Source organism: Callorhinchus milii, unplaced genomic scaffold, assembly GCF_018977255.1.
Source record: "Callorhinchus milii isolate IMCB2004 unplaced genomic scaffold, IMCB_Cmil_1.0 Scaffold11, whole genome shotgun sequence".
Lineage (NCBI taxonomy): Eukaryota > Metazoa > Chordata > Chondrichthyes > Chimaeriformes > Callorhinchidae > Callorhinchus > Callorhinchus milii.
Window position 1 is genome coordinate 2133956 of NW_024704752.1, and position 14535 is coordinate 2148490.

General features: G+C 44.1%; 1 protein-coding gene across 3 annotated transcripts in view; it reads left to right on the forward strand.

Annotated features, from left to right (window-relative positions):
• atp11b (ATPase phospholipid transporting 11B (putative)) overlaps positions 1-14535 on the forward strand; it is a 53465-nt gene that overhangs the window by 36031 nt on the left and 2899 nt on the right. Inside the window, exons 26-30 of one of the 3 annotated variants that reach the window (XM_042338982.1) lie at positions 1168-1233; positions 2333-2436; positions 3544-3709; positions 7267-7348; positions 11777-11910. In XM_042338982.1, coding sequence (XP_042194916.1) covers positions 1168-1233; positions 2333-2436; positions 3544-3709; positions 7267-7348; positions 11777-11910 — 552 coding nt within the window. Of the gene's footprint in view, positions 1-1167; positions 1234-2332; positions 2437-3543; positions 3710-5814; positions 5901-7266; positions 7349-11776; positions 11911-14535 lie in introns of those variants that run through there. The other 2 variants (XM_042338984.1, XM_042338983.1) reach the window with 2 other exon arrangements.

Genomic DNA, 14535 nt, shown 5'->3' on the forward strand with positions numbered 1-14535 from the left:
TTGGTTCATATTTGTGAGGTAAATGTGGGAAATGGGATTAAAAGATTTGCTTAAAAGATAAAATGTTGGAATGGGCTCATTTGACTGAGCACTGTGTTCTCTGTTTCTAAGAGATAAAGATATGGGTGTATGTCATCCTCTCCTTATAGATAAAACCTAACTATAAGTTGATTGATGCCCACTCTTCTATGCAACATGATTAACGCCTAGCCTAGTTTCTAATCCATTCATAAACCATGACTCATAATCCATTCATAACTCACACTTGAGCCATGCCGTGTTACGTTGCTTTGTACCTTGACTTACTTTCTGTTGCTGTCTACACTCTGCTTTACTGAATAAGTGGCCAACTGAATGCATGAATGAATGAACGTCAGCAAGACTAAATAATCTGAGATAACCGACGCGTAGTCCTTTCAAAGACTGCGACAGATAAGATCGAACAGAATGGGTTTGCGCTAAAAGATACAGTCCACTGTCATCTGTGGTCACGTTGGCAGAGTACAAGCTTTCTTGCTTTGCGTTTTTACACGTGCTGTCTATCCTGTAGAATACTTGTGACTCTTGTCAGTAGGATCCACGTGAGGCCATTTTGAACCTGTTTCATGTAACAATGCAAGTCCAAGACACATTCCCGTTTCCCTGCTGGGGAACCTGAATCTGGCTTGGATACTTGCTGATTGATAAATTTTCATGTTGGACATAGAGGTAAATGATACACAGTGAGTATTTTCCTGCCGGTAAACATGAAAGCGGCTGGATGCGTATTTGTGCATCCAGAATGAAGGGATAAATTCACATGACTGTGAAAACCAAGCGCTTTGAGATGTCTCCTGACCCTTACCTTTAGGTAAATTGTAAATTGTATTCTAATGCTTCGATTTGGGGGGGCTCGATCTTTAATCTTTCAGGTTCCCCTCCCGCACCCCCATTGTGATTATTGATCGTGACCGAATATAAGCAGCAAACTATTTTGAATATATCCTTGCATTTTTCAAAAAAATGTAAAAATTAAAAATGCAAAGAATTTTTTTTTAGAAAATGTTTTAATTAACAATGGAAAAAATGTCAACATGATTCACTGGTTTGTATGTATGAGCCCCCCCTCCCCCCCACCCGCAGACTTTGTCTCAATTCAACCCATTTCCTTTTTTCCCCTTAAAACAGATAACTGGAAATTGGTCATTCGGCATGTTAGTTTTCACGGTCATGTTTCTCACCGTCACTTTGAAGGTAAGAACACTAAGGGTTAATGTTCGACAAACTAATTCTTGTAGCAATGTTTCTCTTCTCTTTCCCTTCCCCCCTCGCAACCTCACCCCCGTATTACGTGATGTAAAGTAATATTTACAGAAGTCTCATTTTAAAAACTATCCATCGTCACTGATGTTTATGGGAAGATACAGGCTTGAGGATATCTTGAGATAAGCTCATGATAACTGGGAAAGAAGAAAAAGGCCTTTTTTCGAAATGATCTTGCACCAGCAAAGGTTGATATTGATTGGAAAAATCATTCAACTTTTTCCATGTTAACTGCTTGGATAACTGGAGTACGTTATTTATAATATTTTCTTGTACGTGGCCGAGGGAAACATGCTTCTAATTCATTAATCCTTCAGTGATATCCTTAGCACAGCAATAAAATAAACAACAAAATTATATTTGTACAGCACCTTTCACATCGGGAGACAAATAGCTGCCAAATTAGGCTACAAAATCGGCCGCTACACTACTTCACCAGTAATTTCCCCATTAAATGCTTCGAGATCTTTCAATTGAAGAAATGCAAGTTCTTTCTGTTGACTGTATCAGAAGTGACTGGCGTTATTAGTAGCTCCTAGTTCTCAATGGTCAAAAGAGTAATGATTTTGAGGGGCTTAAAGATCGGTCATAATGTTTCAACCAGCCCTGTTCAAGTGCTTTTGATTGGAGTGCTGTAGCTCAGTCGAGCAATCGCCTCGCAATCGAGAGGCATGGGTTCGATTCCCAGGCAGTGCAAAATGTTAGGCAAGTTTCCATATTCCACACGCCGCTATTTACTTTGCAGTAAGTAGAAACCTGGTTGTTAGTCGATTGGTAGATCATTTATCCGAGAGTAATAATCCCTTCAAAAATACAATAAAATAAAAAAAATTGGTTGCTCGATCGATGGCTGTTTGTGGGACACTACTGTGCACAATTGGCTGCTGCGTTTCATCCAAAAAATAAAATCGATTCACTTTACAGTATATTTTGTGAAGCGCTTTGAGACGTCTCGAAGACGTGATAAGGCACTGTATCAAATGCAAGAATTATTATATTTTGTATATTAAAAACCTCTCCTTCCTTAAAGCTCTCGATAGAGACACATCATTGGACCTGGGTAAATCACTTTGTGACGTGGGGATCGATCATTTTCTACTTCCTTTTCTCCTTCTTTTACGAAGGGATATACTGGTGAGTAACTCTTTATATCAAGTGATGGAATGTTTTTTTTGTTAAATGACCCAGCCTTGCCTTTGCAACCTCTTGTCCAAGTGTAGCCATCGTCACAATCACGACATTGTTTCCTCTTGGCTTCATAGAGAGAAAACATCGATCTGCGTTTTCTGACTGGGAAAGTAACAATCTACAAAAGTAATGATCAGAGATAATAATAATCGTTACATTTGACATAGCGCCTTATCACGAAATGTGGGAGATCTTCAAATAATGCGAATAGAAAATGCTTTGCCCCCCCCGCTCCTTGGAACTCTCTCGTGAAATCCTTTTCAAATAACTAACTTATTCTAGGCAAACACGGAAGTCAATTTGTCCACAGCAATTTCCCACGTTTGGTTGAGAAATTATGGCCAATTTTATCTTGGGAATTGTGGCCAGGACACTGGGGGAAATATTATTATTATTATTTAATAATATTATAAAATATTATTTTATGTGCAAGTTGCTGCCTAAATTCAAGATACCTGCTTTTTAAATTCATGGCAGTATGAAACCAAGATATGCAGAATAATCCTAATCTCATTTCAACTAGCAATGACTCGTGTGCTTTACAGTGTAAGGGGGAGGGGATAAAAAATCAAACACAGCATCTGTTTCACTGATAAGTCTGCATCTTGGGTGATGATATGTAGCGTATTGGTTAGCCCGTTTGCCTCGCAAGCGAGAGGAACCGGGTGCAATTCCTGGGAAGGACGAAACCTTGGGCAAATTACCGTACTCCAAGTGCCTCTGTTTACCTAGCAGTAAATAAGAATCCCATTGTTAGTCGATTAGCAGATCAATTTTCAGGGGTAATAATCCACCCCCCACCCTCAAAATGTGGTCATTCAATCCACGACTATTTGTGGGACGCTGCTGTGCGCAATTGCTGCCGAGTTGCACCCACAAAATACAGGCACTCCACTTTACAATATATTCTTTGAAGCGTTTTGAGATGTATCAACAATGTGATAAGGCGCTGTATCAAATGCAAGTATTATTATAATCATTGTGGTTCAGTTTGAGAGCATCAGAGCAGATTAAGAACACTCTTTGCCTGACCTCCAATCTCTTTCTTTGTAGGCCATTTTTAGATGGACATAGCATGTACTATATCAGCATTAAGATGCTCTCCAGCTTTACCACGTGGCTCGCCTTTGCCCTGCTAGTAGTTGCCTGTTTGGTCCCGGACGTCCTAACGAAAATAATTTCCAGACACTTTCGACCTTCTTTATCCGAGAAATCACAGGTAAGTAAGTGCTTTCTGTTCAGCAAGTTAAGTCATGGGAGAGTTAAATATTCAGTGATGGAAGAAGAAATCCTTTATTAAGACCAGTGTGTGGAAAAAGTGCGTTTGATAACTGTTTTCCTTCACAGCAGTTTTATGAAGCTGTGTTCATCTGGATCAAATATTTGGCTCGAAAAATCACTTGTGTTGTATCTCGACTCTGCGGGGAATTTAAAGGGGAGATTAGATGGACTTCCATGGTCCACATTCCTGCTGGAAAGTTACTGTGATTCACACTCGCTTCCTTGTTCCATTCAAGCTGGTCTGCAAGCGACTGCTCTAAGAGTTACATGGAGAAACCTGTAGCTTGGACTGTCACTGGGTCACAGAGATGGGTGCAACTCCCGCACTTCACTGCGATCTACATTTCATGCAGATGTGCAAGAAAATGTGTGCAGTCGTTATTACCCTAGTAACCTACATCTTATGTTTAAGCGGTCTTTTCTTTAGAAGTTTTCTGTCGGGAAGTAGAGCAGGTGTTACAAGGGTGTGTGAGTGACAGGCAGACCTGTTTACTACAGTTCGAACAATGATACTTGGTTCAGCAGCTGAATGCAGATTTGGATGAATGTATGATGCCAAAAGTTTATCGAGTGACTGATTGCAGTGGTTGAATTCAACAGCTAAATGGCGAATAACAATCCCTTTTATTTTGGTCACTTGGCTGTGTAATATTGGCAAACTTCATGTTTCGATATTTCACAGGATATTTATTTGGCCTCCATTATCTGAATGGCCCTGTAATCAAACAGTGAATTGCCTTTGATCTCCGATATATCAAACCGGAAATCATGTCCTAATGGCTTTGTGTGCAAGGCATGTGGTGTGAAACCGATATTCTTGGGGCATTATTTTTTTAATCACATGAATGTTTTAAGGGTAAATATTTAATCGATCAGCTCACTTTCTGTCATGTGCAACTGACCTCTATTTACTGTGTGATATCTTGAGCAGTATATTGGGGTGCAAAAGCGTGATAACTTAAAAGAAGTGTAGGAAGAGGGTTTAGTTCAATACATGGCAGGTTACTGAGCCACAAAAGTGTGTGTGCACATGTGGATAATACCAAGCGTTTGCGCTGTCTTTGTTTGCAGTCTTGAGCACCCCAAATTATCATGGTCATTGTAATTAAATTTCTTAAATTGAGCCTTAATATTGAAAATTGTTTCCTATGATTCATTTGTAAACTGTGGGTGAGGCTCGTGTTCATCAAACCAGGCCAAAGGGAGAGGAGGGGCGGAGGGGTGCTCTCAGTCTTATAGGGAAGAGTCAAATGACCAGTTTTGTTCATCTAACCAGGGACTGAACGAGGGAAAGTTATCAGATCCTGACCTCAACCGGGGTCAAGCCAATATAATTTTACCTTTGCTAACGCTAATTAGCACATGTCCCCTCTCAGGGGCCCCAAGCCAGTCATCAAAGCAAACAACCCTATGAAAGGATCACACACAGGAAGGTTGCATTCTAAAAGTATATAAAGATTAAATAAAAACCTAAAAAAATTATTTCCTCAAATGACCACTTTTACCCACTCCCCACAACCTCGTGGGTCAGACTGAGGAAATTCAAGCATAAACCAGTTGATAGTCACCAGCAGAGAACAGTTCTTTAATTCGGCTTTGAATCTGATCCATATTATTGGAAATTTCCATCAATGTGTAACTTTGCGTTTCATTAAGGTTAATGGCCAGGACACCAGGAGGAACTTGTATATCACCAGAAGAGGCTTGGAGAACAAACTGGCTGAGGCACATTTCATAATAATAATAATCCTTGCATTTGATATAGCACCTTATGATGTCATTGAAACGTCTCAAAGCACTTCGTAGGATATACTATAAAGTAAATTAATTGTATTTTAGGATAAGACCACACACTCCCATGATGGGAGCCTAGTCATGAAGGAATATTTTAAATCTGGGGATAGGGGGCTGGTGCAAGGAATCCTAAAAGTATCCGTTGTAGAACCCAAAATGTAGACGTTTATGGAAATATTGCTTTATTTTGTACCATTATTTTTACGACTCGAGTGTTATCCTTCTCATGTGTTTTACTTTTTTAACCAGATCTGGATCAGGCTGCCCTCTATAGGAGGAACCACAAGAAGAAATGTAATAGACTGTGTCTGAGCTTCCAGTAGGAATACCATAAGGTGCTTGTTAGTTTATCCGATATTTTGTTTAGAAAAAAAACCTTCTGATGGTTATTAACTGACTCATTTCAGAAGGTAAGATGACTAGTTAATGCCTTTAGCTCTTAAGTCCTTCACGTGTTAGCCTTGTTAGGGTTCAGTCACATATAACTGGGGGTTATCACACTCAGCTCCTGCTTGTGTGGTTGTAGCTGGAAGGCGGTGGGAAGCTTGCTAGATAATCAGTAGCAAGCTGTGCGGTTTTAGCTGATTGGATTCTAGCAGTATCCCAACGCCGGGGTCACTAAACCTCAAATCTTTCCAACCTTCGTTCAATATCTAGGATTCGGTAAGCAAAGTGCGTCCCTCCGAGAGAGAGTGCACACTATGCCATGCAAATGTAGAACTGTCTAGTTTGGACACTCTTAAGCAGATTGGTTCTTCCACATGTCTGTCTGTCAGTCTTTCAAGATGTATCACCGTGACAGCAGAGCCTCAGATAATTGCCACCTTGGCTGCTGAAAGAGGGCATCATTGAAGAGGAAACTACGTACAAAAGGGTGGGTAGGGGGCAGGGGTAGGGGTGAGAGAAACTTGTGTAGAGTATAAACACAGGCACAGATTAGTGGGCTGTGAGCCATGTTTCGGTGCTGGAATGTGTAACTGCTGTAAGGTGCTAGGACCTATTTGTATCCAGCTCCACTGGCTCCCTGTCCCACAGAGCATCGAGTTTAAAATCCTCCTCCTCACTATTAAAGCCCTCCAAGATATTGCTCTTTCCTGCCTCTGTGACCTGTTAACACCGTATCAACCTGTTCACTTGGCGGGCACTCACCATTGGCAGTCAGGCTTTCTGCCTCCACCCTTTGGAACTCCGTCTGTCTCAAGACCCTCCTCTTCGATGGTGCCCATGGCCACCTTCCCACCCACATTCCCCTTGAACCCAACCTGCAACTGTCGAGCACATTGGGATGTCCTTCTGACATGAAAAGTGCTATGTAAATGTAATTTTGCTGCTGTTGGTACAGTGACCAGTGCAGGAGCCTTACTGATATTCCTCACTGTTAACTGGGACACAAACATCAGGGCATTAAAGAGCTTTTAGCAAAATGAGCAAACAGTGACTTGAGTATCATATCTCACTGTGCGTTATCCCACCAAACCCTCCCCACCAGCTGCAGTGCTTTCTGTTTTATCCCCTACCCCCTGTATGTTATAGGTTAAGCACCCAGCATCTTCACCAGCGTAGGCTGGTCAATTGGAGTTGCTGCCTTGCTCTGAGATGATTTGTCCTCGTGCCCTTGTGTTTTGCTTGCTCTGGGTAAAGGGTGCTGTCAGTGTTGTGTTCTGTTACTTACTGTATCTTCATCCCTTTTCTGTCCTATAGATGTTCAGCAGGATTGCTTTAGGGGATGACTGGATCGCTCTACAGCCTATGTCCAGGGCCAGGACCCAGCTGGGCAAATTAGGTAGAGCAGGAGAGGCAGCTCACTCAGTTATTTGCATGACCGATGCGATTGAACTAACCAGTGTATTAGAGGAGGAGGCGAAGGCATGAAGCTTTAGAAGTTTAGAGAGCGGCAGAGAGAGCAAATAGCTACAGTTTGCTTGCATGTAGGACAATGGCTTTCACCGACACCTACAATAACCAGAGCTTTCCGGCTTCCAACCAAACCCCGAACCCTAACATGCCTACAAACCCTCCCAGCACTGACACATCCAGATGAATAAATTGAGTCTGACCAAATGCTTTATTTTAAATAAACTTACTCTAAGCAATTTATTTTATTTTAAATGAATTTAGTCTGAGCAGTTATTTTATTTTCAATAAACCTAGTCTGAGCAATTATTTTTGATATAAAGACACACATCTTTTTGGTATCTATTTGAGAAACGTATTTATTATTTATTAAATACTTTTATTTTAAAAATCTTGCTACTTTTTAAAAAAAAATGCAGACTGCAGATATAAATCCGATAAAATATTTTATTTAAGTAGAAAACTGTTTACCCAAGAAAACCTGCATTTCCACTGGATAGTTTTTTAAAAAATAAAAACTCGTAGCAAAAACTTGAAAATAAAATGTTTACCCTCGTGCCTCTAATTGCTAAACAGCACTGACGTTTTAGCTGGTGAGACTCCAGCAGTTACCCCAACGCACATTCTATGGTCCCCCAAACTTTGGTCCTAGCTGGACACACAAGATTGTTGGAATAGAATGCGCACTCTCTCCCTGGAGGGACACATCCTGGTTGTCTAATTCCAGAAAGTATTAGGTGCGGGTTGGCAAGAGTCAAGGCTTGGGGGCTCCTAGAGTGTGCTTTGGGGGTAACAGCTGGAGTCTAACCAGCTAAAACCACGTAGTTTGCCATTGATATTGCTGTCCAGCAATACATGTGGTGTTAGGTAGTTAGACTCCAGCTGTTATCCCCAACCACGCTCTGAGGTATCCAAGCCTTGGCTCTTGCCAACCTGCGCCTAATACTTTCCGGAATTAGGCAAGCAGGATGCGTCCCTCCAGAGGGAGTGAGAGACAACAATCTTATCTGTGGGGGTGCACAATTGGTCACTATAATATGATTGAATCTAGCAAGTCGCTTCCGCAGAACGGTAAGCAGCGACCAGCAAAGGTGACCTTTTTGTGTTGTGACCTGTTGAGCGATCTGTACAGCATTGTCCAGGGAGCGTTCCCATCTCCCCCCTACACCCACCTCTCTCCCCGCATTTGTGAGAGTCACATGTTAAGAGGGAATTTAGATGGGCCCATTTGACAAAGCTCAATGGACGTGGATGTGGGGGTAGTTGAGTATGTGGCTTAATTTTTAATATAATTTGGAGCAGGTGGGGCCGTTGTCTCTTGTTGTTGAGTACCATATCTCCCCACTTTCCTGAACACAGGGGGGGCTGCGTATTTGTTCTCTGGAGACTTGCAGTTGCTTGTATGTGGAAATTTGGAAAATTTTCCTGTAGCTATTTATGAGAGTGCAAGGTCAGTAGCCATAACCACCTTTCTACCAAAGGAATAAAGTTGTAAGGATTTTAAACGTAGGATTTAATGTTTCTGCAAACTATTTCAGTGGTTAAAAATGATAAACGTACATTGTGTCCTTTTTCTGCTTACTTAGCATGCGTGCCTAATAATCTCTGCGTGCCTAATAATCTCTGCGTGCCTAATAATCTCTGCGTGCCTGATGTGCGTGCCTGTAACACTCACTGGTCCTTTCTGTTGTATTTGCATTGCATGAGGCTCTTTATAGATGTGCTAGTTTTAGAGCTAACGGCAGATGCCCTCCCCATGGAATGAATGCGTTTTGCCAAACGGCGATGCACGCAGCCTGAAGTGTGAGAGCTCTCGTTACGGTTCTGTTTCGCTTGTACATTAACGTGATCGATTGATTGTTCCTTACGGAGGTAAACCGCGGCTTCTGTTCCAGGGAGGTTTGTCCTCTGTGACCTGTGACCATATCGACCCTGCGCTCAACGTGCTCCGGCCTGCTCCACATCCCCCGCCCGGCCCACCCCACCATCAGTTGTCGGGCCTTCAGCCTCTCTGCCCCCACCGCTGGAATACCATCCCACAGTCCCTTCGCCTCACCCTCTCCCGTGCCTCCTTCAAGCCCCGTCTCAAAACCCTCCTCTTCAACCGCTCCTTCACCCTTCTATCCCCACCCTCTCTGCCCTACATCTCTCCTGATCCCAACCCCCTTCTCAGGTCCAAATCCCTGACTGTCCAGCAGCTTGGGACACCCTCCCGATGTGCAAGACTCTATACAACTGTAATTTGTTGCTGCTGTTAAACTAAACACCTTTGGCGTAGTTAAATGGAATCTCAGAGCGCCTCACAGAGTCTGAGCGGTTGGAAGACTGGGGGACAAAGCGCAGACGAGAGTTTGTTTTTAGGGATTTTGAAAGCGGCGGAGGGAGGGAGGGCCGAAGGGATTCAGGGAGAGTTTGTTCCAAAGAGCCGGGGGAAAAGTGGCCAAAGGTGTGTCCGCCGATGGTGAGGCAGTGGCTGGAGGATGTGGGGTCAGCCTAGTCACAAGCCACCCATTCATTGCACTAGTTAATTCTCCTTAAAAGAGAGAAGCCAGGCTGGTGGGCAGGTGTGGCCTCCGAGTGCGTGCTTGACAACACAAGTCTGTGCATAAGGCTTATTTTTAAATAAGGAAGGTGAAACCAAGTAAGTAAAGTGATATTTCTGGCCCCTTTGTCCGGAGGTTTTCAGCTAGATTTAGAACGAAGAGTCATCTGAGAACCAAGATTCCTGTTGTGTCAGTGGGCCCACCCAGTCTGAAACTGTCTCTCACACAAATTGGGGTAAACACACACATTCACACTCCAGCATAGAAGCTTAGAGACGTTCAAAGAAAAATGAGGAATTGGGCCAGTGGTAATTTTCTCTTAAATCCCAGTTCCCTGTGGCTACAATATCTTCACAGATTATAATGTAAAGTGGATTGACTGCGTATTTTGTGGATGAAACGCAGAAGCCAATTGCGCACAGTAGCGTCCCACAAACAGTTGTGGATTGAGTGACCAAATTTGTTTTGAGGGATTATTACCCTGGGAAAGCGATCTTTCAATCGACTAACAACCAGGTTCCTACCTACAGCTGGTAAACAGAGGCGTATGGAGTAAGGAAACTTGCCGAAGGTTTCACCCCAGCAAGTGAATCAAACCCAGGTCCTCTCGCTTGTGAGGCGAGGGCACTAACCACCACGCCAAAGGTCTCCGCTGCAGTTTAGCGGTTTCGCGCTAATTAGGCGTGACTCCGTCAAACAGACACCAGCCCACATAGACGTGACTCCATGCACGACAATTGTGGTTTGTTTGTTTTAATCGGCTTACATGCTGATTTCCCTCGGGATGGATCAGTTCATCCTCCTGATCTGCCCTGATCCGGCTTTGATCTGATCTCAACAGCTGGCGAAATCCCTCTACACCACAGTCTGTCTCAGAGCGGTGCCTTTGTGTGTCTCTCTCCCTACATAGCTGTTGCTGTTGGAGAGAGAGAGAAAGCGTGAGCCCAGGGTTTCTCGATTTAGCACAACACACACGACAACACGTGTCACATTGCCCGGAAATCTTATTTCAAAATGTTTTATGCGTTTAAAAAAAAAACTCCCTCCTTCCCTCCAAAGCATTGACTCTTCCCAACCAGCACCTCAAAGGTTCTGGGGTTAGGTGTTGTTCCGAGGGGAGGGGGAGAGACGAGAGAGAAGGTGAGCCAATGTGCCCTCCTATCAGAAGCTGTGTGTAGGATATGATGTCTCTGACCTCATGCAGTTGGACGGTCAGTGGGTAGAGGTGAAGGGCAGGAACTAGGAGACACTTCTTCACCCAGAGGGTAATTAACCACCTCAGCGAGTTTCCAGGGAGGGTGTTTGAGGCCGGTAGGAATGCTTGGACTTGTTCAAGGATACAATTGATGCTGTGATGGGAGGCCTGTAGCGTTGATGTTGCAGCACCGAACAGTTTACGTTTAAAGTGTGAGCCTTTCACATCGGGAGGACGACTTGAAGCGCTTCACAGGATTCACCCTAAAGCTGTGTGTGTGTGTGTTAGACTGTTGTTGTGGGTGAAAACGCAGCAGCCAATTCGCGCATCGCAACTGTTAACCTCACGGCAAACAGTCACGGAGCGACCGAGTGGCCAAACCAATCTGGGTGATTGTCGGCCGGGACCCGGGGAGGAGAGAAACTTGCTTCTCTTTTTCGAACAGCACCGCTCGATCTTTAATGTCAATGTCCTCCCTATCTCTCCGACCTGCTTACTCCCCAATCCACCACCCGTTGCCTCCGCTCCACTGGCTCCGGCCTCCTTTTTGTTTTGCACTGCGCTGTTTGAGAGTGAAATGTGGTAATGTTTGTTTGTTTTCTCCCTCTCTCTCTCCCAGCTTTTGGAGCCCGGACCCAGCGTCTCGTGCTTGGACTCGATGCGGTGTTACACGGGCGGGGAGACAGTGTGTGCGGCTCTTGGACGAGGTCTAGACCGGCTGGTGGGCCGCTGCAGCACCCTCCGGACCACCAGGTGTGGGATCTCTCTCGATCGCCTGTGTTGCAAGCCTCTGTCCTGCAGGCCGGAGCCCCGGCCCCGCAACACACACCTCTGACTCTGTCTCTGTCTCTAACTCTGTTTATACGGCTTCTGTCATCTTGGGGCGGCCGTCAAACACAGCCAGCAGGAGGGTTTGTGCGTGTGTATCTGTGTGTGTGTGTGGGGGGGGGGGGGGGGGGCGGGGCCAAAAGCGTCTGAAAAGAAAGCAGGTTTTGCAGGCATGTGGGGAACAAGGCCAAGGAACTGCGGGAATTAGGGTATCCACGGATAAGAAGCAAAGGCGGGTGATCTGGTAGAATGGAGGAACAGGCTCGAGGGGCTGAAGGTGTGTGTGTCGTGTGTGTGTCTGTCTCTGTGTGTGTATGTGGTGTGTCTTGCGCGCGCGCGTATTGCGTATGTGTGTTGCATGTGTGCGGGCATGTGTGTGTCTGTTGTGTGTTGCGCGGGCGCGCGTGTGTGTGTTGCGCGCGCACGTGTCTGTTGCATCTGTGTGTTGTGTGTGTTGTGCGCGCGCATATGTGTCTTGCGAGCGTGCGTGTCTTGCGCGCGCGGGGGGGTGTCTGTTGCATGTGTGTCTGTTGCGAGTGTATGTGTGTATTGTATATCTGTGTCTGTCGTGTGTGAGTGTGTGTGTTGAGGGTGGGGGGTATTTATACTGTATTGATCTTGAACTCTGTGCTTTACGTTTCTCTCGTGTCAGTATTGCTAACCTTGTGTCCTGTTTTCCTCTCTCACTGGATCGATCTGAATTTTTGGCCAATTGTCCCATCTCACCCACTCCTGTCTGTGTAGTAACTTTCTGCTAAGATGGTCAGGTGTATGGGTTTCCCACTGTCTCACTTTTCCTCACTTGACAACTGCAGGTTAGCGTATTCTCTCTCTCTCTCTCTCTCACTGGACAAACTTTCTTTTTTAAATGGTCAAAAGTTCCGGGAAAACACTCGAGAAAAGTGACCGCTGGCAATCTTGTCTGTCTCACCTCTCTTCACAGAGAATGATCCCCTTTTTATACTCGTTTCACCCACAAAATACCCAGTCACCACACTTTACAGTATACTCTGCGAAGCACTTTGAGTCGTCTCGAAGACACGATTAGGTGCTGTATCGAATACAAGGATTATTAATATTAGTTTTATACGCAGTCTGATCTATATAAATCGTTTAATCGCCCAAGTCGTACAACTATCTGACCAAGTCCTGTTCAAGAGTTTATATTCCATGCAAGTTTGCCATAACTCGTACTTAATAATAACAATAATAATCTTTGCATTTGATATAGCGCCTTTATCATGTGTTTGCGACGTGTCAGAGCGCGTCACAGAATATACTGTAAAGTGGAGTGACTGCATATTTTGTGGGCGAAACACGGCAGCCAATTGCGCACAGCGTAAGTTATATTAAATGTCTGATCCCAACTAGTACGACTTAAAGGTGAGGTTTAGTGTAAACCGTATAAATATCCAGAAGATTGACTGACGTGAATCTCCTAATTTCCAAACGACCTCTCTGTTGAGTATAAATGTGACCCGGCTTTTGAGCTGCTGTGAGGAGACTCGCTCTGGGTCCATCTTCTCTCGAGCCCCCGCTATTGTTCTTGCCGCTGACCCTGGCTTCCAGCTCGCAGCTCGTGCCAGTTCATCGATCGGGTGGTGTCATGTCAGCGCGTTCTGTCACCGTCACTGTGATTTGTATTCTCACTGACCGGTTCAACCGGGATTTTAATAGTGATTAATTCGGAAGCACTCCCCACACTCTTGTCACTCTGCCTCTCTGTCTCTGTGTGTGTCTCTCTGTCTCGCTCTTTCTCTCTTAGATTGTTTATGGAAGTAATCTCTCAAACACTTTAATCTCTCAAAGCGTTTCTAAAAAATCTCGTTATAACCGGCTGGTCTGCCTCCCTCTAAGTCTCAAACTCGCAGGGAGTCTTTTTTAAGCAACACTATTTAACTCATTTTTCAATTTTATAAAATAAATCTGTTCTGTTATTCCCCCGACGAATATTAAGAGTGTGCTGCTCGGGGCTGTGTTGGGTGTGTTTGTGTTGGTGTTGGTGGGTGTGTGTGTGTTGCTGGGTGTGTGCGTTGGGGTGTATGTGTGTTTGTATGTGTGTGCTTGTGGGAAGGGGAGATTGCTCTACACCTCACCTTTTTAAAAAAATTTAAACTTAATATTTTTTGACTCTTCCTCTCCCCCCACCCCCCATTTCCCCCAGTAAACTCTTACCTCAGTCAAGTCCAGCAGCTCCTTCATCGCACAGACTTTAGAATTGTGGCTTTTTTTTTACAACCAGAACTTTTCAAACTTTTTGCAAAGTTTTTGTACATTTCATTGAATTTTTGAGTTCCGATTTTTAGGGATTGTAAATTAATGCTCGATGGGGGGAGAATTGAGGGGGTAAATCATTTTTTTTACTGAAGTCTGGTGCTAAGCTTATATTAATAATAGTAATCCTTACATTTGATACAGCGTGTTTTATGTCGGGAGCACGTCTTAAAACGCTTCACAGAATATGCAAGTAATAAGTATTAATTGTCAATTTTTGGACTGGTTGTTTAATAAATAGAAAGTAAAAAGGGGAGAGAGTCTTATCGACGTTTA